Source organism: Sorghum bicolor, chromosome 5 (assembly GCF_000003195.3).
Source record: "Sorghum bicolor cultivar BTx623 chromosome 5, Sorghum_bicolor_NCBIv3, whole genome shotgun sequence".
Lineage (NCBI taxonomy): Eukaryota > Viridiplantae > Streptophyta > Magnoliopsida > Poales > Poaceae > Sorghum > Sorghum bicolor.
In genome coordinates, this window is record NC_012874.2 from 12,547,018 (window position 1) to 12,572,053 (window position 25,036).

A 25,036-nucleotide genomic window follows, 5' to 3' on the forward strand; every position below is an offset into this window, starting at 1 on the left:
TGTATTTGGAACATCATAGTTTTTATTGAACATTTATTTTTGAATGAGCCAAAAAGTATTTGGAACATCATAGATTAAAAAAAACGCATATTATTGTTATTTTGAGTTCTACCCAGACATCACCATTTTGATATTTTTCCCACTAACATTTTCTAAGAAAAATCTGTTACAAGCTGACTGAGAGTGTGTATATATATATAGATAAGAGAGAGTGAGGTTGAGTTGCTGGAACTAGGAAATCTCCATTTCCTTCTGAAATCGTTGAGTTGAACACCTTGCAGTTTGCATTTTTAAACCTGAACAGTAAAACATAATATCAGTCATATATGTATACTGCATTTTTGTCTAGATGGCTGTATTAAGTGGATGAATTGGATTAGGCAACAAGGAAGTAGTGGGTGAATTATAATGACTGAAAGAAAAACAGGCATAATGAGTTTGTCCATAATATGTTATGTACCTGAGGAGATTTATGTGTCTGAACTTATAAACTTCTTCACAGCAGCAGTTGTTTTTAAATTCTTTGGGTGTCTCAGAATGTAATTTGCAATCTTCTGACGATATGTGTTGGTATCCTCCTTCACAATCGAGCACAGAGGTAGCATATTGTTTATTTTTGAAAAAAAAGATATGCACTTGTCAGCTGTGTTGCCCATAAGAAATGGGTAAAAAATTAGAAAGAATAAACATAAATGTGTAAAAGCAAAAAAAAAAAGTACAAACCATGGATAAGTCATGCAAATGCAATTTCCTGCCATCCCAAAGCTCCATAAACTTCATCACATAGATACCACAGTCAAAGCTGTTTTTTTGGAAAAAAAAGATAAAATAGATTACATTTGGAAATATAAACACTATGACATTAGAATCTTTGGATGGGAAGTTAAAAAAAAAGTTGACACAAACTAGTAGCCTATCAGTAAAAAAGTTTCAAAAATGCGCTATTAAAGAGTTTTTGAAATTAAATATAGATGATAAAGTTTTGCATGTAAAATTATAAAAGTTTCCAATATCAGAATACAAAGTTTCAAAACTTGGAGTGTAAAGTTTGCTATTATAAAATGTTAATTTAGATATATATATAAAGTCCATAGCATCTTAGTAGAAAGTTTAAAATGAGATAAAATAAAATTTATGAAATTAGGTGTAGAGTTTTAAAATCCTAAAGCTTTGAAGCAAGTAGTATAAGTTTATAAGGTGGTTCAAAGTTTTTAACATTTATAAAGTTTATGGGATGTTACAGTATAAAATTTATAATCCTAGACAGCAAACTTTGAAATACGACATTGTAAACTTTATACTCCTACGTTGAAAACTTTACAACCAAAGTATTAGGGGCTTTTGTAAAAAAAAGGCTAGATTAAAAATTAGAACTGTAACCCTATAAAACTTGGTACTTTAACAATTCATACTCAGAAAAATAAAAAATATTTTAACAAGAGATGAGAAAACTTGGTACATATAGCTTTAACAATTCATACTCAGAAAAATAAAATATCTTTTAATAAGAGATGAGAAACTTTTGTACTACAGTGTTAATCATATTGCAAAACTTTGTAATGGTGGAAAAAATTTGAACTATGATACTATAAACTGTGTACAGCTAGGTTTATAAATTTGCACTTGTAAAATGAGTAAAAAAGAACTTTAAAATTATGATATTACAAAATTTTTACTAGGTTCAATATTTTACTCTCAGAAATTATCAAATTATGATATATAATTGCAGGTGTAATACTTTGAACTATGACAATATAAAAAAAATTCTGCTTGATTGAGAACTTTACAATAAAAAAATTATTAACTTTCAGTCATGACTTTACAAATAAAAAAATGTGCTGTCTTGTAAAATATTTTGAAACTTTGCACTACTAGTTCCAGAACTTATCAAAGAAAAAGGAAGCAAAAGAAGAAGGCAGATGTATGGAAAATACCTAGTTTTCTGTTGCGGTGCTGGTTGTACTTGAATTGGGAGACTCAACTTGTCAAACACCTTTCCAAAATTGTGTCGGTATAGCTTTCTGAAGTTGTCACACTGACAAAATGGATAAAATAAAAAGACTATAAACAAGAGTACTTTGAATAGTTAAAAAAAGACATAAATGATATGAAACTTATGTTTGAAATAAACCAAATGAATGTGTGAAAAAAAGGTTTTCTCACTATCTCGTTCGTCATCTTTGAGGTGGTACCATCCATTTCCAAAGAGTTAAGGATATCAAATCGATTGTCCCTAATGTTAGCTACTATCAACCACCAATGTTCAAATTTGCACACGGGGATCATGACCTGGGGCATTGATTTAAAAAATGTGTTGAACTGGACTATGATGGGTAAGAATAAAAAACTAGAAACATGATCCATGCTAACCATGTTGAATTTGTTAATGGAAAAACCAATCACCCGACTGGAGAGATATGAATTATATGCTGAAACTTCAAATGTCTGTGTACAAAGTTTGTCCTGCCATGTAAATAGAAAAGGATGTGTAAGAAGGAAAGGTGCAGTAAAAATTGTGAATTAAAAAAATACATGTACAAGTTGAATATGATAAAAATAAGATTAGTTATTGTAATCATATTACCACAACATCACTTGTTAAGAAACATTTGGATGGCTTCAAATCTGGGTTTGCTTTGTAGTCGGCATTGAGTGCTTCACAAAAAACATTCATAACAAATGTCCCTACTCTGTGCCTCCGACGAAAAGAGTCTCCAAACAAAGTTGCATCAACATGGTAACGTCCTATTTGCACAATTGTTTCGCTGCAAACATGGCATAGAAAAAAAAAGCAAAAAGAACAAGTGCCAAGATATTATCAACCAAAAACAAAAACCAGTTTCAGTTAATTAATAACTATTTCTATTTTAGGTTCTTTTCATATTCTATTCTAGGTTCTGTTTATTAGAAAATGCAGTCTGAACCTTGCGGCACATGCATGAAGCACATATAGATAAAAATATAAACTAATTACACAGTTTGCCTGTAAATAACGAGATGAATCTTTTGAGCCTAGTTAGTCTATGATTGGATAATATTTCTTAAATAAAAATAAAATGCTATAGTATCCAAATTTTACTACTGTCTGCATGCTTTCCATGTTGCTATTTTTTTCATCTTTTTAGAGGATAGCTATTTTTTTCAGATGCCAAAGTTAATTACCAGTTTTGATGTTTCATTAAAATAAAACACACTAACTTTTGTCAAATTATTAAATATATGTACGCCTTACGCGCGTCTGGGTTGCTTTGGAAAAATTGTTGTTTTGAATAAATAAAGATTTTAGTTGTTAATATATTTTGACGACTTTAACATGTTTGGTTTAACAAAATATCATGAGCTCCCGAAGGGAGCAAGTAGCACTGTTCCATCTTGTCACCAATAATGCATAAATGTCTACTGACCCACACCATGCCACCTCGTAGACCCTAGCTACAGTGTCATGAGCGGCTGCATACTAAATGCTTGTGTATATATACCCTCTCCATACTCACAAAGAAAGTCATTTACACTCACAATGCAAGACTCATCACAGAGTCCAAGACAATTAATTATATATTATTTATGGTATTGGTTTGGTCCATGGCACCTAGGCGGAAATTTTGTCTTTTCCATGCGGATCGTCATAGTTCCTCTCTTGTTCCATTAGAGTTCCTTCTTCGTCACCAATGTTCACAGACTATAATTTTCTTTACAATCAGCGCAATGAAAAGGAGCAGACAGAAATTAAAGGCGAAGAGAAATTTTCACAATTAAAGATAAATATTTTGGTTGGTTAAATTTTTGGATATTGATATAACACATATTTAACAAAAAAAATTACATACTACACATGCTTTAAAAAAGGAACACGGTGCCCAAATTCGGCAAGGACGAAGACTCAGACACCATCTTAGATGTAGGGGCAAGATGAAGTGACGAATACGATTTAATAAAAAATATCAAATAAATACTACATTAGTTACTGTTTGATACATACTTTATCTGTCCAAAAAAGTGTTGTTTTAAAATTTCAGACATCTTATCTAATAATCCGTTTTATTTAAAATTTTTACATAAATATTATATATTTTGTTAAGATCTATTTTATCATTAGCGATAGTACTAATGATTTATTTATTTTATAATTTACATAAAATTTTTGAATAAGACAAATGGTGAAACATGATTTTTAAGGGTTTATGCTATTCTCACTTGGTAAAAATAGAGGATGACAGATGGGACCGCTCATTTGGTAAAAGAATATGTGTCTCCAACAAGTTGCGCTCGGGATAGCAACTTGGCTTGACAAATCTCGGCAGTAGAAACCTCTAGATAGCAACTTGGGAAATTTAGCAAGTTGAGATAAGGAGTTGTTGGAGGAGGATTTTTATGTTTTAGCAAATTTTGTAGGGTAGCAAGTTGAAATACAAGTTATTGGAGATGCTCTAAGTCATATAAAAAAAGTCCCTATAAGAAGCTCCACAGTGCCTCTCGTTCTAGATTCTTCCCCAAATTTCTCATCCCCTCATCCCCATCATCCGGTGGTCTCTCCCTCACGTTCTCGATCCCCACCAGGGCGGCGCGGGCGACGCAGCAGCGACGGCCGGCCTCCTCCTCTCCACTCGCGTCGCGTCTCGCCGTGTCGACCAGATCCGTGCCGCCGGCTCATGGTGGAGTACGACGGCATCCCAGGGCCACGGCGCAGCGGGCTAGGGTTTGGCTTCTCCCTCTCTTGTCCTTCCCCACGGCCTCGTCCCCGGCGCCAGCGACCCTGGCACGGCCGATCTCGGGAAGGGAGGCACCTCTGGCGCGGCGGGGCTCCGGCGTGGACAGACGAACGCCCCCTCAATCTGCAACGGCGGTACGGGGCCGGCGCGACGTCGTTGGGGCGACCTTGCCCCCTGAGCAGAGGCGGCGCGGGCGGAGCACCCTCCCCTCCCCCGCGTGGGGGCTCTGGCGGCGAGCATCTCCATCAGGTCCGCTCCCTTTTTTCTTGTATTAATCTGTCTCAATTCTTTTTAGGATCGTGATGCCAGGCACATGCTTTATTTAGCCAAATATGGCTGCTGAACGCAGTCATGGCCGTGGAACTTAGTCACAAAGTGATTTTGGATGTTAACAAAAATAGGCCAGCCTTCAAATTTCAGTTGAACAAATATATATGTTACTGAATAGTGAATACTTTTGCTTGCAAATTATGCCTGGGCTAAAAGTGTGCACCATTTGTTTTACATGCTGTAAATTTAAGAACTTGAAATTGAGCTACATGCAATCCTGAGATGAAATCGTTTCTTATCACACTCCTCAGGGATCATGCTGTGCCAGGTTTTTTTAGAAGATGAAATTCTTGCAACATGGTGCATTGGATAAATATTGTTTATTGCCTAACCAATAGAAAAGGAGCAAGATTTCAAAAAAAGCTTATCATGTTTTACTCCTCGATGAGCTGAACAAATTAGCTTTTCAATGCATATTTTAGTGTACACATATTTTTATAGATAATTATAATAGTTCGTTTACAAAATAATTTAGATTGATCATGATAGTTTTATTTCCTTTCCTAAACTGAGGTAGGATAATACATTCAAAGAAACTTCATGTTTGGATATGTGCTCTAGTAGCAGTCCATCCTGACATAGATGAAGCATTTTGGTATGTATATGAATATATGATGCTTGTCCATGTTGCTTTTCCAAATTATAATCTTATTGCCCGTGGTAAAGATGCCTGCAATACAGTGGGAACTGTTTAATTTTTGGCCTCGGATCTTGCCTTTATTGTACGATGTACGATTTCTTACCATGATTGAATTAAATAGGTGTTAGGCCTGTATATGGGGCTTCCATCTGTGCTGTAAACAACGGCTTTGTCAGTGACACATTTTTTTTATTTAGAAGTCCAACTACTAACATGCGGCTTCCAACTCCATTTCACTATGAACTCACTACAGTTACCTTTCTCATGTAATTATAATATATTGCTATGCACTTTATACTAGATATAGAACAAAAGATATTGGTCCAAGTCTCAGATCTGCCTAATGCTATGGTTAATTTTTGACAAAAAAAAATCACGACATATGCAGGTTTAGTACGCATTGTTGTTGTTCATTGATTGAGGATTAATGATTGTTTTGTCAAAATAAACTTGCTACATTTGCAGGTTAAATGGTTATTGCTATTCTTCATTGATTGAGGATTAATGAGGGGATGAGCACTACACAACCTCTGGCCCCTGTGTATGATAAGGTGAGATGTCTCGATTAATGTTTGAGATCTTCCTATTGCTTTGCTTAACTTCGACAAGAAATATTACTATCTTCACCATTCCTAATTTGGGGCTAAAGAAAAATCAGGTTCTAATTTGGGAAGCAACAGCCTTTTTTTCGCATTGTGATTCAGTGACCCTCAAATTTGCTTCAGCACTGAATTTTGTTATTTTCTGCTAGATTTTCAGAGCAAAAAGGTTCCTTTGTGGAAGTGGTCTTGGTCAGCTGGTTGAAATAATAAAGGCAATATTTCTCTTCTCTTTTACCCAAGATTTGGGGTACTCCAACAGTCATTTATTTTTCCAGTGAACTATGGCATGGTTTTACATGATTCATCAATCACTATTTTTTCTTCTTCAATTTGCTATAGTAATCGACATCAAACCATGTATGAGTTGCAGCAGCCTGATTCCAGATTATAGTCAGTGATTTTCATAGTGCTATGGGTGTCCCAGGTATTCTGTCCGCTCTTTTTAGCATTGTCCCCTGAATGATCTTCATCTACAGTTTCTATAGTAATCGACATCAAAACATGTATGCTTTGCTGCAGATTGATACTGAAGGGAGCACGTCATATTCCCAGTCAATAATAAGTTTTAGAAGATTTACAATTCAAGCTAGAAGCGTAAAAGGTACACACCATTTTATTTACTTCCTAGTACTATGTTATAGAACAAAAGATATTGGTCCAAGTCTCAGATCTGCCTAATGCTATGGTTAATTTTTGACAAAAAAAAATCACGACATATGCAGGTTTAGTACGCATTGTTGTTGTTCATTGATTGAGGATTAATGATTGTTTTGTCAAAATAAACTTGCTACATTTGCAGGTTAAATGGTTATTGCTATTCTTCATTGATTGAGGATTAATGAGGGGATGAGCACTACACAACCTCTGGCCCCTGTGTATGATAAGGTGAGATGTCTCGATTAATGTTTGAGATCTTCCTATTGCTTTGCTTAACTTCGACAAGAAATATTACTATCTTCACCATTCCTAATTTGGGGCTAAAGAAAAATCAGGTTCTAATTTGGGAAGCAACAGCCTTTTTTTCGCATTGTGATTCAGTGACCCTCAAATTTGCTTCAGCACTGAATTTTGTTATTTTCTGCTAGATTTTCAGAGCAAAAAGGTTCCTTTGTGGAAGTGGTCTTGGTCAGCTGGTTGAAATAATAAAGGCAATATTTCTCTTCTCTTTTACCCAAGATTTGGGGTACTCCAACAGTCATTTATTTTTCCAGTGAACTATGGCATGGTTTTACATGATTCATCAATCACTATTTTTTCTTCTTCAATTTGCTATAGTAATCGACATCAAACCATGTATGAGTTGCAGCAGCCTGATTCCAGATTATAGTCAGTGATTTTCATAGTGCTATGGGTGTCCCAGGTATTCTGTCCGCTCTTTTTAGCATTGTCCCCTGAATGATCTTCATCTACAGTTTCTATAGTAATCGACATCAAAACATGTATGCTTTGCTGCAGATTGATACTGAAGGGAGCACGTCATATTCCCAGTCAATAATAAGTTTTAGAAGATTTACAATTCAAGCTAGAAGCGTAAAAGGTACACACCATTTTATTTACTTCCTAGTACTATGTTACTATGTATGAAAGTTATCATCTCCTAAATGGGTATATGAACCGTGGAATATCATGTATGCTTTACTGCGGTTTCACACTGAAGGAAGCAAAAACAATATTGTGCTCCTACTGAATAATAATACTCATCCAAACTGCGGTGTATGTATTTAGTAGTGATGCATTGACACATCATTGTTTGATGATGAAATATTTTTTGGTTACATTTCGATCCTGCAAAATAAATAGGCAATGCAGCAGCTTAGAATGGATACCTGCCTTATCACAGAGGCTTCCAATTTGTGCACATGTAATTTTGCTTGCTCATACCTGATGCAAAAACTAAATAATGATGATGAGTCAAAAATGCCGTGTGCTCACTACAGAAAGGCAAAAGCTTTTTAGTTAACCTTGTTTACTTCCAAAATATTTTTGCAAAATAGGAATAGTAGCACTTTCGTTTGTATTCGATAAATATTGTCCAATTATGGACTATATATCTATTGCAAAAACTAAATAATGATGATGACTAAAAAATGCCGTGTGCTCACTACAGAAAGGCAAAAGATTTTTAGTTAACCTTGTTTACCTCCAAAAAATTTTGCAAAATAGGAATAGTAGCACTTTCGTTTGTATTTGACAAATATTGTCCAATTATGGACTAAGAGCAACTCCACCAACTCCACCAGTAGCTCTTAAAACTAGACCTCTACTTTTAATTTGGGTGCTCCCCCTACTTCTTGGGGCTCAACTTTTTTTTGCTTCAACTCCAACATTAGCACCCAAATTTGGACCTCCAAACCTATTCCAGAGAGAATGACATAAAGGACCCACTCGTCATTGTCTTTTTTTTCTTTCTCTTCTTTGGATAAGAACACAATTAGAGCATCAATCCGGTTACGGTAGGGTGTCATACAGGGCTAGGACACGCGATGGAGGATGGGGGCTGAGGGAAAATATGGGTGTCCAGCCAAATATGGGGTTTGAGTAGGGGACCTGCTGGAGTTGCTCTAACTAGACTCAGAAGATTCGTCTCGTCAAACTGTGCAATTAGTGCAATTAGTTTTTTTTATCTATATTTAATACTCCATCTGAAAAAATTTTCAAAATTTTTGGGAACTAAACAAGGCCTACACCTCGATGTCCTTTTGCCTTAAAAAGATTGCGGTTCACATGAAGAATTCCTATCTAATTAGAAGATAGCTCTGTGTAGGTTGCTATAAAGTAACATGTTCAGCAGATGTCATGTTTAACCTGTCCATACCAAATGTTGCCTTATTACGAATGTTTCCTTTCCGTTCAGTGATTTCTTATTGGCTAACTGGTTTGTACAGGTTTCACAGGTATCCTACTCTGCAAGTTGGATATCCAGGATGCTGGTGCATGTACTCCCTAGAGTGGTAGAGCGGTACGACTCTTGTATTTCTTTGGTTTACTCACGGATCAAATTTAGAGCTCTTTATGGGACTATAAAAGTGCTTTAGTCCTCTCTAATAACTTTTAGAAGCCTGGAGTTGTTAAAAGAGACTAAAATTTAGTAGCACCTTTTAGGAGCTCCCAGTGGAACCAAAGCCTTAATAGCATCCATCTGTTCTGTATTTTATCGATTAAGATTTTATCTACAATGATGGCATCCCCAAACCGATCTCATCACCATTCCCCTGATTCTTCCATTTGTGTTTTCTGTTTCCTGATGCCCACTGCATTTGCACCTTTATAGGCAAGTCAAAAGTTGCTACATTTGCACACTGTTTGCTGGCGATAAAGGAAGTCAAAAGTCGCTACAGTACATGGAGCTGTACTATGGACCATGGAGAAGGGAAGTAGGGAAGGGTAGTGAAGAGAAAGAGGAGTGCACGTGGTCCTCGCTACTGGGGACGAATTCAAGAGCACCTATCCTGGCAGCTGCGTCTTGTCTCGCTGCGTCGTCTCGCTGCGTCTTGTCTCGCTGGTACGTTCCTGCCTTTTACTTTTTACTCTACCGGATGATGCTTGCACTGTGCCATCTTTGTCTCCCTGGGTCTTCTTGGATGCTTGCATTGAGAGCAGCATCTGAAATAGTAGCAGGGGTCGATGGGGGGCCCACAACCGACTAGATAGCTCTTAGTTTTTTGTCGGCAGAATAGTCATTTTGGTCCCTCAACTATTACTCCAGGCTCAATTTCGTCCCTAAACTTTCAAAACGACTGTTTTAGTCCTCAGAGTATACTTTTAGGTTCAGTTTCATCCTTAGAACTATGAAGATGGTCGTTTTGGTCCTCAAACTTTGTATTATGAGCTCAATTTCATTTTAAAACTATTAAAGTGTATTTTATCCTTTAACTTTTATTTTTTAACTCAACTTCTTCTATGTTGTATGCGGAATGCTGCACTATTGTACATCATTAGCTCCAACACCACCAACAATTGAAGATAGAAAAATAATATTTATCCAAAAACTCTTTCATGGCCATTGATAATTCTAAGCTGTTATTTTTAGTGTTACCTTATAATTGTACCATTTATATATGTCCAACTAAATTGATATTTGTGGGAGCAATTATAGTTACATCGAACACTATTTATTCTTCAAGAATACATGGATATATTGAATGGATGAAATTATGCTTAAAATATAATGTTTTATTTTTGAATAGACAAAAGAGTCCAAAATACAAAATTTAGGGACTGAAACGATCATCTTCATAGTTGTAGGCCAAAACTGAGCCTAAAACTAAAGTTTGAGGACTAGAATGGCCGTTTTAAAAATTTAGGGACGAAATTGAGCCTCGAGTAATAGTTGAGGGACCAAAATGGCTATTGTGCCTTTTTTGTCCTTGCAATGTATAGCACCCCCGCTCGACCCTCGATCATGCTCCAAACAAATCAACAGATCCCCTTCGTCCTCTCTTAGGACCTTCCACAGTGTGGAAGCGATGCCCACAAAAATCTGTAAAAAACAAAACTAGCAACACTCGGATGCTGCAGTGTGCATTTTGATTCTTGAGAGTCAGAGGTGCAGAGGCAATCTGGCTCGCACAGCAAACAAAATACTTCTTTAATGAATGGGCATGGGTGCTTCTACATGCATCGAATCTTTTATTTCAAGCATCGTTGTTAGCATCGGCTCAAAGTGGAAAGAGAGAATTTTAGCACCACTTCAAGAGCACACTGCAGAAGGCCTTAGGCATTGTTTAGTTCCAATTTTTTTTCAAGATTCTCCGTCATATCAAATCTTGTATCATATGAACCATTAAATATAGATAAAAAAACTAATTACACCGAGACGAATTTTTTAAGTTTAGTTAGTCTCTGATTAGACAATAATTGTTAAATAAAAACAAAGTGCTACAGTAATAAAATTCAAATTTTTTTGTGAACTAAACCAGGATTAAGAGCAAGTAATGGTTTTGTTTAGTTCTCAAAAATTTTAGAAATTTTAGATAGTAGTTTCGTTTTTATTTGACAAACATTGTTTAATTACGGAGTAAACTAAGTTTAAAAGATTCATCGAGCGCATGAGGCCTTGTTTAGTTCAAAAAAGTTTACAAAATTTTTTAGATTCTCACATATGTATAAAGTATTAAATATAGATGCAAATAAAAATTAATTACACAGTTTGGTCAAATTTGATGAGACGAATAGTTTGGTCAGAATTGACCAGACGAATCTTTTAAGTCTAGTTAATCTATAATTAGATAATATGTCGATTTCCTAAAATTTTTTATAACTGGACCCTCCAGTGTGCAGGCGAACCTTGCAAGCAGTAATAAAAGTAACATATATTACAGTTCGATAGCTATAGTGTGTAGGCCTACATAGAACAAGAAAAAAAATGTATGAATAGTAATGCGCATGTGTTGGGCTCGGTTCTCCGTTGGGCTCGGTTCTCCGTTCGACACCTGCGACACTGAGACGCCTGCCCGTGTTTGGCTGCACGCGTGCCTGTGTTTGGCTGCATGCGTGCCCGTGTTTGGCTTGTGATGTGGGCATCACTTTTCACAGCAGGGGTCACCGTCCACAGTGTGTGCCTGGGCGCAAGAGGCATTCAGGTGCAGGCGTGCAGCCCTTTAATGTTGTGCAGCCCGCTCTTAGCATCGATCCTTTAAAGTCTGTAAAAATGTGGGCCACTCCGTCAGCAAGAGTCATCGATTCTTCAAAGGCTGTATAAGCAATTGAGATTGTAGCCAGTCAAATATAATACTTGAAGAGCCAGGACCACGACTCATGCAGTCATGCTGCATGGTGAACTGCACCATATATATCGCTGCTTAGGTAAAGTAATATTACTTTATAAACTCTTAGGTAAAGTAATATTACTTTATAATCTTGGCACCACTACTTCTACATGCACGCTCCCTATCCTGGCATCACTTTACTCATTATAAGAGCATTGAAGGGCTGCACAGCATTAAAGGGCTGCACCTGACAGGTTTTGTTTAGTTGGCAATTTTTTTTTGATTTTTGGATACCATATCACTTTTGTTTGTTTGTAGCACATAGTATTGTCTAAGAGTATAGACTAAGTAGTCCATCCCATATAAGATAAATAATTATTTCTCTTTACAATCCTGTGCAAAGCTAAGAAAGAGAGGAGTGAAAAAAAATAACAATTTTTTATTCTCTATGGATAGTGTATAAGCTTATGGGTACCTTTTGCTATGGACTTCTTGGACTAGTCTCACAATGTTCCAGTTACCTGATAGCAAATATAGCAAAATATTTTAATCCTATGGACTACCTTATGGCACACATTGCGGTTGCTCTAATTATAGACTAATTAGGATCAAAAGATTTCTCTCGCGATTTATAGGTACCTGTGTATTTAGTTTTTATTTTTGTCTAAATTTAATACTCCATACATGTTCCATGTGAAGTGGATGCATGCCGGCCATTTTGGCGTGCCTTTTGAGACAAACAAGGGCAGGCCCGTCTTTTGATCCATTTCTCTTCACTCTGTCTCATTTAGGCTATTTTTTGTTTTTATTTGATAAATATTATAAAATCATGTACTAACTAGTCTGAAAAGATATGGATGTAGATGTGGGCACGATGCATGTCTACTTAACAGTACAAGCCAGACAAGTGAGACAACAAGCGAGACAAGTAGTCCATATCTTTTCAGAGTGAGACACATGCTAAGTAGACTGTCTGGCTCTGAAAAGATTTAGACATGCATCGTGCCCACATCTACATCCATATCTTTTCAGACTAGTTAGTACATGATTTTATAATATTTATCAAATAAAAACAAAAAATAGCCTAAATGAGACAGAGTGAAGAGAAATGGATCAAAAGACGGGCCTGCCCTTGTTTGTCTCAAAAGGCACGCCAAAATGGCCGGCATGCATCCACTTCAAATGGAACATGTATGGAGTATTAAATTTAGACAAAAATAAAAACTAAATACACAGGTACCTATAAATCGCGAGAGAAATCTTTTGATCCTAATTAGTCTATAATTAGAGCAACCGCAATGTGTGCCATAAGGTAGTCCATAGGATTAAAATATTTTTCTATATTTGCTATCAGGTAACTGGAACATTGTGAGACTAGTCCAAGAAGTCCATAGCAAAAGATACCCATAAGCTTATACACTATCCATAGAGAATAAAAAATTGTTATTTTTTTTCACTCCTCTCTTTCTTAGCTTTGCACAGGATTGTAAAGAGAAATAATTATTTATCTTATATGGGATGGACTACTTAGTCTATACTCTTAGACAATACTATGTGCTACAAACAAACAAAAGTGATATGGTATCCAAAAATCAAAAAAAAATTGCCAACTAAACAAAACCTGTCAGGTGCAGCCCTTTAATGCTGTGCAGCCCTTCAATGCTCTTATAATGAGTAAAGTGATGCCAGGATAGGGAGCGTGCATGTAGAAGTAGTGGTGCCAAGATTATAAAGTAATATTACTTTACCTAAGAGTTTATAAAGTAATATTACTTTACCTAAGCAGCGATATATATGGTGCAGTTCACCATGCAGCATGACTGCATGAGTCGTGGTCCTGGCTCTTCAAGTATTATATTTGACTGGCTACAATCTCAATTGCTTATACAGCCTTTGAAGAATCGATGACTCTTGCTGACGGAGTGGCCCACATTTTTACAGACTTTAAAGGATCGATGCTAAGAGCGGGCTGCACAACATTAAAGGGCTGCACGCCTGCACCTGAATGCCTCTTGCGCCCAGGCACACACTGTGGACGGTGACCCCTGCTGTGAAAAGTGATGCCCACATCACAAGCCAAACACGGGCACGCATGCAGCCAAACACAGGCACGCGTGCAGCCAAACACGGGCAGGCGTCTCAGTGTCGCAGGTGTCGAACGGAGAACCGAGCCCAACGGAGAACCGAGCCCAACACATGCGCATCTACTATTCATACATTTTTTTTTTGTTCTATGTAGGCCTACACACTATAGCTATCGAACTGTAATATATGTTACTTTTATTACTGCTTGCAAGGTTCGCCTGCACACTGGAGGGTCCAGTTATAAAAAATTTTAGGAAATCGACATATTATCTAATTATAGATTAACTAGACTTAAAAGATTCGTCTGGTCAATTCTGACCAAACTATTCGTCTCATCAAATTTGACCAAACTGTGTAATTAATTTTTATTTGCATCTATATTTAATACTTTATACATACGTCTAAAGATTTGATATTACTGAGAATCTAAAAAATTTTGTAAACTTTTTTGGAACTAAACAAGGCCTCATGCGCTCGATGAATCTTTTAAACTTAGTTTACTCCGTAATTAAACAATGTTTGTCAAATAAAAACGAAACTACTATCAAAAAATTTTGAGAACTAAACAAGACCATTACTTGCTCTTAGACCTGGTTTAGTTCAAAAAAAATTTGAATTTTATTACTGTAGCACTTTGTTTTTATTTAACAATTATTGTCTAATCAGAGACTAACTAAACTTAAAAAATTCGTCTCGGTGTAATTAGTTTTTTTATCTATATTTAATGGTTCATATGATACAAGATTTGATATGACGGAGAATCTTGAAAAAAAATTGGAACTAAACAATGCCTAAGGCCTTCTTCAGTGTGCTCTTGAAGTGGTGCTAAAATTCTCTCTTTCCACTTTGAGCCGATGCCAACAACGATGCTTGAAATAAAAGATTCGATGCATGTAGAAGCACCCATGCCCATTCATTAAAGAAGTATTTTTGTTTGCTGTGCGAGCCAGATTGCCTCTGCACCTCTGACTCTCAAGAATCAAAATGCACACTGCAGCATCCGAGTGGTGCTAGTTTTGTTTTTTACAGATTTTTGTGGGCATCGCTTCCACACTGTGGAAGGTCCTAAGAGAGGACGAAGGGGATCTGTTGATTTGTTTGGAGCATGATCGAGGGTCGAGCGGGGGTGCTATACATTGCAAGGACAAAAAAGGCACAATAGCCATTTTGGTCCCTCAACTATTACTCGAGGCTCAATTTCGTCCCTAAATTTTTAAAACGGCCATTCTAGTCCTCAAACTTTAGTTTTAGGCTCAGTTTTGGCCTACAACTATGAAGATGATCGTTTCAGTCCCTAAATTTTGTATTTTGGACTCAATTTCATCCATAAACTATCAAAGTGCATTTAACTTTTTATTTCCAACTCAATTTTGTCTATTCAAAAATAAAACATTATATTTTAAGCATAATTTCATCCATTCAATATATCCATGTATTCTTGAAGAATAAATAGTGTTCGATGTAACTATAATTGCTCCCACAAATATCAATTTAGTTGGACATATATAAATGGTACAATTATAAGGTAACACTAAAAATAACAGCTTAGAATTATCAATGGCCATGAAAGAGTTTTTGGATAAATATTATTTTTCTATCTTCAATTGTTGGTGGTGTTGGAGCTAATGATGTACAATAGTGCAGCATTCCGCGTACAACATAGAAGAAGTTGAGTTAAAAAATAAAAGTTAAAGGATAAAATACACTTTAATAGTTTTAAAATGAAATTGAGCTCATAATACAAAGTTTGAGGACCAAAACGACCATCTTCACAGTTCTAAGGATGAAACTGAACCTAAAAGTATACTCTGAGGACTAAAACAGTCGTTTTGAAAGTTTAGGGACGAAATTGAGCCTGGAGTAATAGTTGAGGGACCAAAATGACTATTCTGCCGACAAAAAACTAAGAGCTATCTAGTCGGTTGTGGGCCCCCCATCGACCCCTGCTACTATTTCGGATGCTGCTCTCAATGCAAGCATCCAAGAAGACCCAGGGAGACAGATGGCACAGTGCAAGCATCATCCGGTAGAGTAAAAAGTAAAAGGCAGGAACGTACCAGCGAGACAAGACGCAGCGAGACGATGCAGCGAGACAAGACGCAGCTGCCAGGACAGGTGCTCTTGAATTCGTCCCCAGTAGCGAGGACCACGTGCACTCCTCTTTCTCTTCACTACTTCCCTTCCCTACTTCCCTTCTCCATGGTCCATAGTACAGCTCTATGTACTGTAGCGACTTTTGACTTCCTTTATCGCCAGCAAACAGTGTGCAAATGTAGCAACTTTTGACTTGCCTATAAAGGTGCAAATGCAGTGGGCATCAGGAAACACAAATGGAAGAATCAGGGGAATGGTGATGAGATCGGTTTGGGGATGCCATCATTGTAGATAAAATCTTAATCGATAAAATACAGAACAGATGGATGCTATTAAGGCTTTGGTTCCACTGGGAGCTCCTAAAAGGTGCTACTAAATTTTAGTCTCTTTTAACAACTCCAGGCTTCTAAAAGTTATTAGAGAGGACTAAAGCACTTTTATAGTTCCATAAAGAGCTCTAAATTTGATCCGTGAGTAAACCAAAGAAATACAAGAGTCGTACCACTCTACCACTCTAGGGAGTACATGCACCAGCATCCTGGATATCCAACTTGCAGAGTAGGATACCTGTGAAACCTGTACAAACCAGTTAGCCAATAAGAAATCACTGAACGGAAAGGAAACATTCGTAATAAGGCAACATTTGGTATGGACAGGTTAAACATGACATCTGCTGAACATGTTACTTTATAGCAACCTGCACAGAGCTATCTTCTAATTAGATAGGAATTCTTCATGTGAACCGCAATCTTTTTAAGGCAAAAGGACATCGAGGTGTAGGCCTTGTTTAGTTCCCAAAAATTTTGAAAATTTTTTTAGATGGAGTATTAAATATAGATAGAAAAAAACTAATTGCACAGTTTGACGAGACGAATCTTCTGAGCCTAGTTAGAGCAACTCCAGCAGGTTCCCTACTCAAGCCCCAATAGCTAAATATAGGTGTCTAGGCTAAAAACATTACTCCAGCAGACCCTCCAGACCCCATATTTGGCTGGGCACCCATATTTTCCCTCAGACCCCATTCTTGTTGGCCCAAGCCCCCATCCTCCATCGCGTGTCCTAGCCCTGTATGACACCCTACCGTAACCGGATTGATGCTCTAATTGTGTTCCTATCCAAAGAAGAGAAAGAAAAAAAAGACAATGACGAGTGGGTCCCTTATGTCATTCTCTCTGGAATAGGTTTGGAGGCCCAAATTTGGGTGGTAATGTTGGAGTTGAAGCAAAAAAAAGTTGAGCCCTAAGAAGTAGGAGGAGCACCCAAATTAAAAGTAGGGGTCTAGTTTTAAGGGCTGTGGAGTTGCTCTTAGTCCATAATTGGACAATATTTGTCAAATACAAACGAAAGTGCTACTATTCCTATTTTGCAAAATTTTTTAGAGGTAAACAAGGTTAACTAAAAATCTTTTGCCTTTCTGTAGTGAGCACACGGCATTTTTTAGTCATCATCATTATTTAGTTTTTGCATCAGGTATATAGTCCATAATTGGACAATATTTATCGAATACAAACGAAAGTGCTACTATTCCTATTTTGCAAAAATATTTTGGAAGTAAACAAGATTAACTAAAAAGCTTTTGCCTTTCTGTAGTGAGCACACGGCATTTTTGACTCATCATCATTATTTAGTTTTTGCATCAGGTATGAGCAAGCAAAATTACATGTGCACAAATTGGAAGCCTCTGTGATAAGGCAGGTATCCATTCTAAGCTGCTGCATTGCCTATTTATTTTGCAGGATCGAAATGTAACCAGAAAATATTTCATCATCAAACAATGATGTGTCAATGCATCACTACTAAATACATACACCGCAGTTTGGATGAGTATTATTATTCAGTAGGAGCACAATATTGTTTTTGCTTCCTTCAGTGTGAAACCGCAGTAAAGCATACATGATATTCCACGGTTCATATACCCATTTAGGAGATGATAACTTTCATACATAGTAACATAGTACTAGGAAGTAAATAAAATGGTGTGTACCTTTTACGCTTCTAGCTTGAATTGTAAATCTTCTAAAACTTATTATTGACTGGGAATATGACGTGCTCCCTTCAGTATCAATCTGCAGCAAAGCATACATGTTTTGATGTCGATTACTATAAAAACTGTAGATGAAGATCATTCAGGGGACAATGCTAAAAAGAGCGGACAGAATACCTGGGACACCCATAGCACTATGAAAATCACTGACTATAATCTGGAATCAGGCTGCTGCAACTCATACATGGTTTGATGTCGATTACTATAGCAAATTGAAGAAGAAAAAATAGTGATTGATGAATCATGTAAAACCATGCCATAGTTCACTGGAAAAATAAATGACTGTTGGAGTACCCCAAATCTTGGGTAAAAGAGAAGAGAAATATTGCCTTTATTATTTCAACCAGCTGACCAAGACCACTTCCACAAAGGAACCTTTTTGCTCTGAAAATCTAGCAGAAAACAACAAAATTCAGTGCTGAAGCAAATTTGAGGGTCACTGAATCACAATGCGAAAAAAGGCTGTTGCTTCCCAAATTAGAACCTGATTTTTCTTTAGCCCCAAATTAGGAATGGTGAAGATAGTAATATTTCTTGTCGAAGTTAAGCAAAGCAATAGGAAGATCTCAAACATTAATCGAGACATCTCACCTTATCATACACAGGGGCCAGAGGTTGTGTAGTGCTCATCCCCTCATTAATCCTCAATCAATGAAGAATAGCAATAACCATTTAACCTGCAAATGTAGCAAGTTTATTTTGACAAAACAATCATTAATCCTCAATCAATGAACAACAACAATGCGTACTAAACCTGCATATGTCGTGATTTTTTTTTTGTCAAAAATTAACCATAGCATTAGGCAGATCTGAGACTTGGACCAATATCTTTTGTTCTATATCTAGTATAAAGTGCATAGCAATATATTATAATTACATGAGAAAGGTAACTGTAGTGAGTTCATAGTGAAATGGAGTTGGAAGCCGCATGTTAGTAGTTGGACTTCTAAATAAAAAAAATGTGTCACTGACAAAGCCGTTGTTTACAGCACAGATGGAAGCCCCATATACAGGCCTAACACCTATTTAATTCAATCATGGTAAGAAATCGTACATTGTACAATAAAGGCAAGATCCGAGGCCAAAAATTAAACAGTTCCCACTGTATTGCAGGCATCTTTACCACGGGCAATAAGATTATAATTTGGAAAAGCAACATGGACAAGCATCATATATTCATATACATACCAAAATGCTTCATCTATGTCAGGATGGACTGCTACTAGAGCACATATCCAAACATGAAGTTTCTTTGAATGTATTATCCTACCTCAGTTTAGGAAAGGAAATAAAACTATCATGATCAATCTAAATTATTTTGTAAACGAACTATTATAATTATCTATAAAAATATGTGTACACTAAAATATGCATTGAAAAGCTAATTTGTTCAGCTCATCGAGGAGTAAAACATGATAAGCTTTTTTTGAAATCTTGCTCCTTTTCTATTGGTTAGGCAATAAACAATATTTATCCAATGCACCATGTTGCAAGAATTTCATCTTCTAAAAAAACCTGGCACAGCATGATCCCTGAGGAGTGTGATAAGAAACGATTTCATCTCAGGATTGCATGTAGCTCAATTTCAAGTTCTTAAATTTACAGCATGTAAAACAAATGGTGCACACTTTTAGCCCAGGCATAATTTGCAAGCAAAAGTATTCACTATTCAGTAACATATATATTTGTTCAACTGAAATTTGAAGGCTGGCCTATTTTTGTTAACATCCAAAATCACTTTGTGACTAAGTTCCACGGCCATGACTGCGTTCAGCAGCCATATTTGGCTAAATAAAGCATGTGCCTGGCATCACGATCCTAAAAAGAATTGAGACAGATTAATACAAGAAAAAAGGGAGCGGACCTGATGGAGATGCTCGCCGCCAGAGCCCCCACGCGGGGGAGGGGAGGGTGCTCCGCCCGCGCCGCCTCTGCTCAGGGGGCAAGGTCGCCCCAACGACGTCGCGCCGGCCCCGTACCGCCGTTGCAGATTGAGGGGGCGTTCGTCTGTCCACGCCGGAGCCCCGCCGCGCCAGAGGTGCCTCCCTTCCCGAGATCGGCCGTGCCAGGGTCGCTGGCGCCGGGGACGAGGCCGTGGGGAAGGACAAGAGAGGGAGAAGCCAAACCCTAGCCCGCTGCGCCGTGGCCCTGGGATGCCGTCGTACTCCACCATGAGCCGGCGGCACGGATCTGGTCGACACGGCGAGACGCGACGCGAGTGGAGAGGAGGAGGCCGGCCGTCGCTGCTGCGTCGCCCGCGCCGCCCTGGTGGGGATCGAGAACGTGAGGGAGAGACCACCGGATGATGGGGATGAGGGGATGAGAAATTTGGGGAAGAATCTAGAACGAGAGGCACTGTGGAGCTTCTTATAGGGACTTTTTTTTATATGACTTAGAGCATCTCCAATAACTTGTATTTCAACTTGCTACCCTACAAAATTTGCTAAAACATAAAAATCCTCCTCCAACAACTCCTTATCTCAACTTGCTAAATTTCCCAAGTTGTTATCTAGAGGTTTCTACTGCCGAGATTTGTCAAGCCAAGTTGCTATCCCGAGCGCAACTTGTTGGAGACACATATTCTTTTACCAAATGAGCGGTCCCATCTGTCATCCTCTATTTTTACCAAGTGAGAATAGCATAAACCCTTAAAAATCATGTTTCACCATTTGTCTTATTCAAAAATTTTATGTAAATTATAAAATAAATAAATCATTAGTACTATCGCTAATGATAAAATAGATCTTAACAAAATATATAATATTTATGTAAAAATTTTAAATAAAACGGATTATTAGACAAGATGTCTGAAATTTTAAAACAACACTTTTTTTGGACAGATAAAGTATGTATCAAACAATAACTAATGTAGTATTTATTTGATATTTTTTATTAAATCGTATTCGTCACATCATCTTGCCCCTACATCTAAGATGGTGTCTGAGTCTTCGTCCTTGCCGAATTTGGGCACCGTGTTCCTTTTTTAAAGCATGTGTAGTATGTAATTTTTTTTGTTAAATATGTGTTATATCAATATCCAAAAATTTAACCAACCAAAATATTTATCTTTAATTGTGAAAATTTCTCTTCGCCTTTAATTTCTGTCTGCTCCTTTTCATTGCGCTGATTGTAAAGAAAATTATAGTCTGTGAACATTGGTGACGAAGAAGGAACTCTAATGGAACAAGAGAGGAACTATGACGATCCGCATGGAAAAGACAAAATTTCCGCCTAGGTGCCATGGACCAAACCAATACCATAAATAATATATAATTAATTGTCTTGGACTCTGTGATGAGTCTTGCATTGTGAGTGTAAATGATTTTCTTTGTGAGTATGGAGAGGGTATATATACACAAGCATTTAGTATGCAGCCGCTCATGACACTGTAGCTAGGGTCTACGAGGTGGCATGGTGTGGGTCAGTAGACATTTATGCATTATTGGTGACAAGATGGAACAGTGCTACTTGCTCCCTTCGGGAGCTCATGATATTTTGTTAAACCAAACATGTTAAAGTCGTCAAAATATATTAACAACTAAAATCTTTATTTATTCAAAACAACAATTTTTCCAAAGCAACCCAGACGCGCGTAAGGCGTACATATATTTAATAATTTGACAAAAGTTAGTGTGTTTTATTTTAATGAAACATCAAAACTGGTAATTAACTTTGGCATCTGAAAAAAATAGCTATCCTCTAAAAAGATGAAAAAAATAGCAACATGGAAAGCATGCAGACAGTAGTAAAATTTCGATACTATAGCATTTTATTTTTATTTAAGAAATATTATCCAATCATAGACTAACTAGGCTCAAAAGATTCATCTCGTTATTTACAGGTAAACTGTGTAATTAGTTTATATTTTTATCTATATGTGCTTCATGCATGTGCCGCAAGGTTCAGACTGCATTTTCTAATAAACAGAACCTAGAATAGAATATGAAAAGAACCTAAAATAGAAATAGTTATTAATTAACTGAAACTGGTTTTTGTTTTTGGTTGATAATATCTTGGCACTTGTTCTTTTTGCTTTTTTTTTCTATGCCATGTTTGCAGCGAAACAATTGTGCAAATAGGACGTTACCATGTTGATGCAACTTTGTTTGGAGACTCTTTTCGTCGGAGGCACAGAGTAGGGACATTTGTTATGAATGTTTTTTGTGAAGCACTCAATACCGACTACAAAGCAAACCCAGATTTGAAGCCATCCAAATGTTTCTTAACAAGTGATGTTGTGGTAATATGATTACAATAACTAATCTTATTTTTATCATATTCAACTTGTACATGTATTTTTTTAATTCACAATTTTTACTGCACCTTTCCTTCTTACACATCCTTTTCTATTTACATGGCAGGACAAACTTTGTACACAGACATTTGAAGTTTCAGCATATAATTCATATCTCTCCAGTCGGGTGATTGGTTTTTCCATTAACAAATTCAACATGGTTAGCATGGATCATGTTTCTAGTTTTTTATTCTTACCCATCATAGTCCAGTTCAACACATTTTTTAAATCAATGCCCCAGGTCATGATCCCCGTGTGCAAATTTGAACATTGGTGGTTGATAGTAGCTAACATTAGGGACAATCGATTTGATATCCTTAACTCTTTGGAAATGGATGGTACCACCTCAAAGATGACGAACGAGATAGTGAGAAAACCTTTTTTTCACACATTCATTTGGTTTATTTCAAACATAAGTTTCATATCATTTATGTCTTTTTTTAACTATTCAAAGTACTCTTGTTTATAGTCTTTTTATTTTATCCATTTTGTCAGTGTGACAACTTCAGAAAGCTATACCGACACAATTTTGGGAAGGTGTTTGACAAGTTGAGTCTCCCAATTCAAGTACAACCAGCACCGCAACAGAAAACTGGGTATTTTCCATACATCTGCCTTCTTCTTTTGCTTCCTTTTTCTTTGATAAGTTCTGGAACTAGTAGTGCAAAGTTTCAAAATATTTTACAAGACAGCACATTTTTTTATTTGTAAAGTCATGACTGAAAGTTAATAATTTTTTTATTGTAAAGTTCTCAATCAAGCAGAATTTTTTTTATATTGTCATAGTTCAAAGTATTACACCTGCAATTATATATCATAATTTGATAATTTCTGAGAGTAAAATATTGAACCTAGTAAAAATTCTGTAATATCATAATTTTAAAGTTCTTTTTTACTCATTTTACAAGTGCAAATTTATAAACCTAGCTGTACACAGTTTATAGTATCATAGTTCAAATTTTTTCCACCATTACAAAGTTTTGCAATATGATTAACACTGTAGTACAAAAGTTTCTCATCTCTTATTAAAAGATATTTTATTTTTCTGAGTATGAATTGTTAAAGCTATATGTACCAAGTTTTCTCATCTCTTGTTAAAATATTTTTTATTTTTCTGAGTATGAATTGTTAAAGTACCAAGTTTTATAGGGTTACAGTTCTAATTTTTAATCTAGCCTTTTTTTTACAAAAGCCCCTAATACTTTGGTTGTAAAGTTTTCAACGTAGGAGTATAAAGTTTACAATGTCGTATTTCAAAGTTTGCTGTCTAGGATTATAAATTTTATACTGTAACATCCCATAAACTTTATAAATGTTAAAAACTTTGAACCACCTTATAAACTTATACTACTTGCTTCAAAGCTTTAGGATTTTAAAACTCTACACCTAATTTCATAAATTTTATTTTATCTCATTTTAAACTTTCTACTAAGATGCTATGGACTTTATATATATATCTAAATTAACATTTTATAATAGCAAACTTTACACTCCAAGTTTTGAAACTTTGTATTCTGATATTGGAAACTTTTATAATTTTACATGCAAAACTTTATCATCTATATTTAATTTCAAAAACTCTTTAATAGCGCATTTTTGAAACTTTTTTACTGATAGGCTACTAGTTTGTGTCAACTTTTTTTTTAACTTCCCATCCAAAGATTCTAATGTCATAGTGTTTATATTTCCAAATGTAATCTATTTTATCTTTTTTTTCCAAAAAAACAGCTTTGACTGTGGTATCTATGTGATGAAGTTTATGGAGCTTTGGGATGGCAGGAAATTGCATTTGCATGACTTATCCATGGTTTGTACTTTTTTTTTTTGCTTTTACACATTTATGTTTATTCTTTCTAATTTTTTACCCATTTCTTATGGGCAACACAGCTGACAAGTGCATATCTTTTTTTTTTCAAAAATAAACAATATGCTACCTCTGTGCTCGATTGTGAAGGAGGATACCAACACATATCGTCAGAAGATTGCAAATTACATTCTGAGACACCCAAAGAATTTAAAAACAACTGCTGCTGTGAAGAAGTTTATAAGTTCAGACACATAAATCTCCTCAGGTACATAACATATTATGGACAAACTCATTATGCCTGTTTTTCTTTCAGTCATTATAATTCACCCACTACTTCCTTGTTGCCTAATCCAATTCATCCACTTAATACAGCCATCTAGACAAAAATGCAGTATACATATATGACTGATATTATGTTTTACTGTTCAGGTTTAAAAATGCAAACTGCAAGGTGTTCAACTCAACGATTTCAGAAGGAAATGGAGATTTCCTAGTTCCAGCAACTCAACCTCACTCTCTCTTATCTATATATATATACACACTCTCAGTCAGCTTGTAACAGATTTTTCTTAGAAAATGTTAGTGGGAAAAATATCAAAATGGTGATGTCTGGGTAGAACTCAAAATAACAATAATATGCGTTTTTTTTAATCTATGATGTTCCAAATACTTTTTGGCTCATTCAAAAATAAATGTTCAATAAAAACTATGATGTTCCAAATA

The 25,036-nt window shown here is 36.2% G+C and overlaps 2 protein-coding genes and 3 long non-coding RNA genes across 9 annotated transcripts; 3 read left to right on the forward strand and 2 right to left on the reverse strand.

Moving 5' to 3' along the window:
- On the reverse strand, positions 1–18,419 carry LOC110435512 (ubiquitin-like-specific protease ESD4). 2 transcript variants are annotated; one of them, XM_021461130.1, is made up of 11 exons: positions 18,330–18,419; positions 18,153–18,234; positions 16,671–16,744; positions 16,132–16,365; positions 2,585–2,765; positions 2,371–2,463; positions 2,164–2,289; positions 1,935–2,035; positions 724–802; positions 461–578; positions 1–296 (listed from the first exon to the last, which is right to left on the reverse strand). In XM_021461130.1, the coding sequence occupies exons 3-10, from the start codon at positions 16,703–16,705 to the stop codon at positions 471–473; spliced, it is 957 nt and encodes a 318-aa protein (XP_021316805.1). In that variant the 5' UTR covers positions 16,706–16,744; positions 18,153–18,234; positions 18,330–18,419; the 3' UTR covers positions 1–296; positions 461–470. The 2 variants fall into 2 exon arrangements, with proteins under 2 accessions (XP_021316805.1, XP_021316806.1); XM_021461131.1 differs by lacking the exons at positions 16,132–16,365; positions 16,671–16,744; positions 18,153–18,234; positions 18,330–18,419 and adding an exon at positions 9,377–9,541 and having other exon boundaries at positions 57–296.
- On the forward strand, positions 4,139–6,498 carry LOC110435515. Its single transcript, XR_002453233.1, has 3 exons — positions 4,139–4,958; positions 6,145–6,230; positions 6,431–6,498. It is a non-coding gene; the product is annotated as an uncharacterized LOC110435515 (long non-coding RNA).
- Positions 6,616–7,434, forward strand: LOC110435514. Its single transcript, XR_002453232.1, has 4 exons — positions 6,616–6,705; positions 6,801–6,882; positions 7,081–7,166; positions 7,367–7,434. It is a non-coding gene; the product is annotated as an uncharacterized LOC110435514 (long non-coding RNA).
- On the forward strand, positions 7,552–25,036 carry LOC110435513 (ubiquitin-like-specific protease ESD4). Of its 4 annotated transcripts, XM_021461132.1 has the most exons (11): positions 7,552–7,641; positions 7,737–7,818; positions 9,167–9,240; positions 9,553–9,783; positions 22,272–22,452; positions 22,574–22,666; positions 22,748–22,873; positions 23,002–23,102; positions 24,235–24,313; positions 24,461–24,578; positions 24,743–25,036. In XM_021461132.1, exons 3-10 carry the CDS (start codon positions 9,206–9,208, stop codon positions 24,566–24,568), a joined length of 954 nt encoding a protein of 317 aa, XP_021316807.1. In that variant the 5' UTR covers positions 7,552–7,641; positions 7,737–7,818; positions 9,167–9,205; the 3' UTR covers positions 24,569–24,578; positions 24,743–25,036. The 4 variants fall into 4 exon arrangements, 3 of the variants coding, with proteins under 3 accessions (XP_021316807.1, XP_021316808.1, XP_021316809.1); XM_021461133.1 differs by lacking the exons at positions 24,235–24,313; positions 24,743–25,036 and having other exon boundaries at positions 24,461–24,560; XR_002453231.1 differs by lacking the exons at positions 7,552–7,641; positions 7,737–7,818; positions 9,167–9,240; positions 9,553–9,783 and adding exons at positions 16,364–16,534; positions 17,809–17,863 and having other exon boundaries at positions 24,743–24,966.
- On the reverse strand, positions 18,537–21,025 carry LOC110435516. Its single transcript, XR_002453234.1, has 3 exons — positions 20,077–21,025; positions 18,804–18,889; positions 18,537–18,604 (listed from the first exon to the last, which is right to left on the reverse strand). It is a non-coding gene; the product is annotated as an uncharacterized LOC110435516 (long non-coding RNA).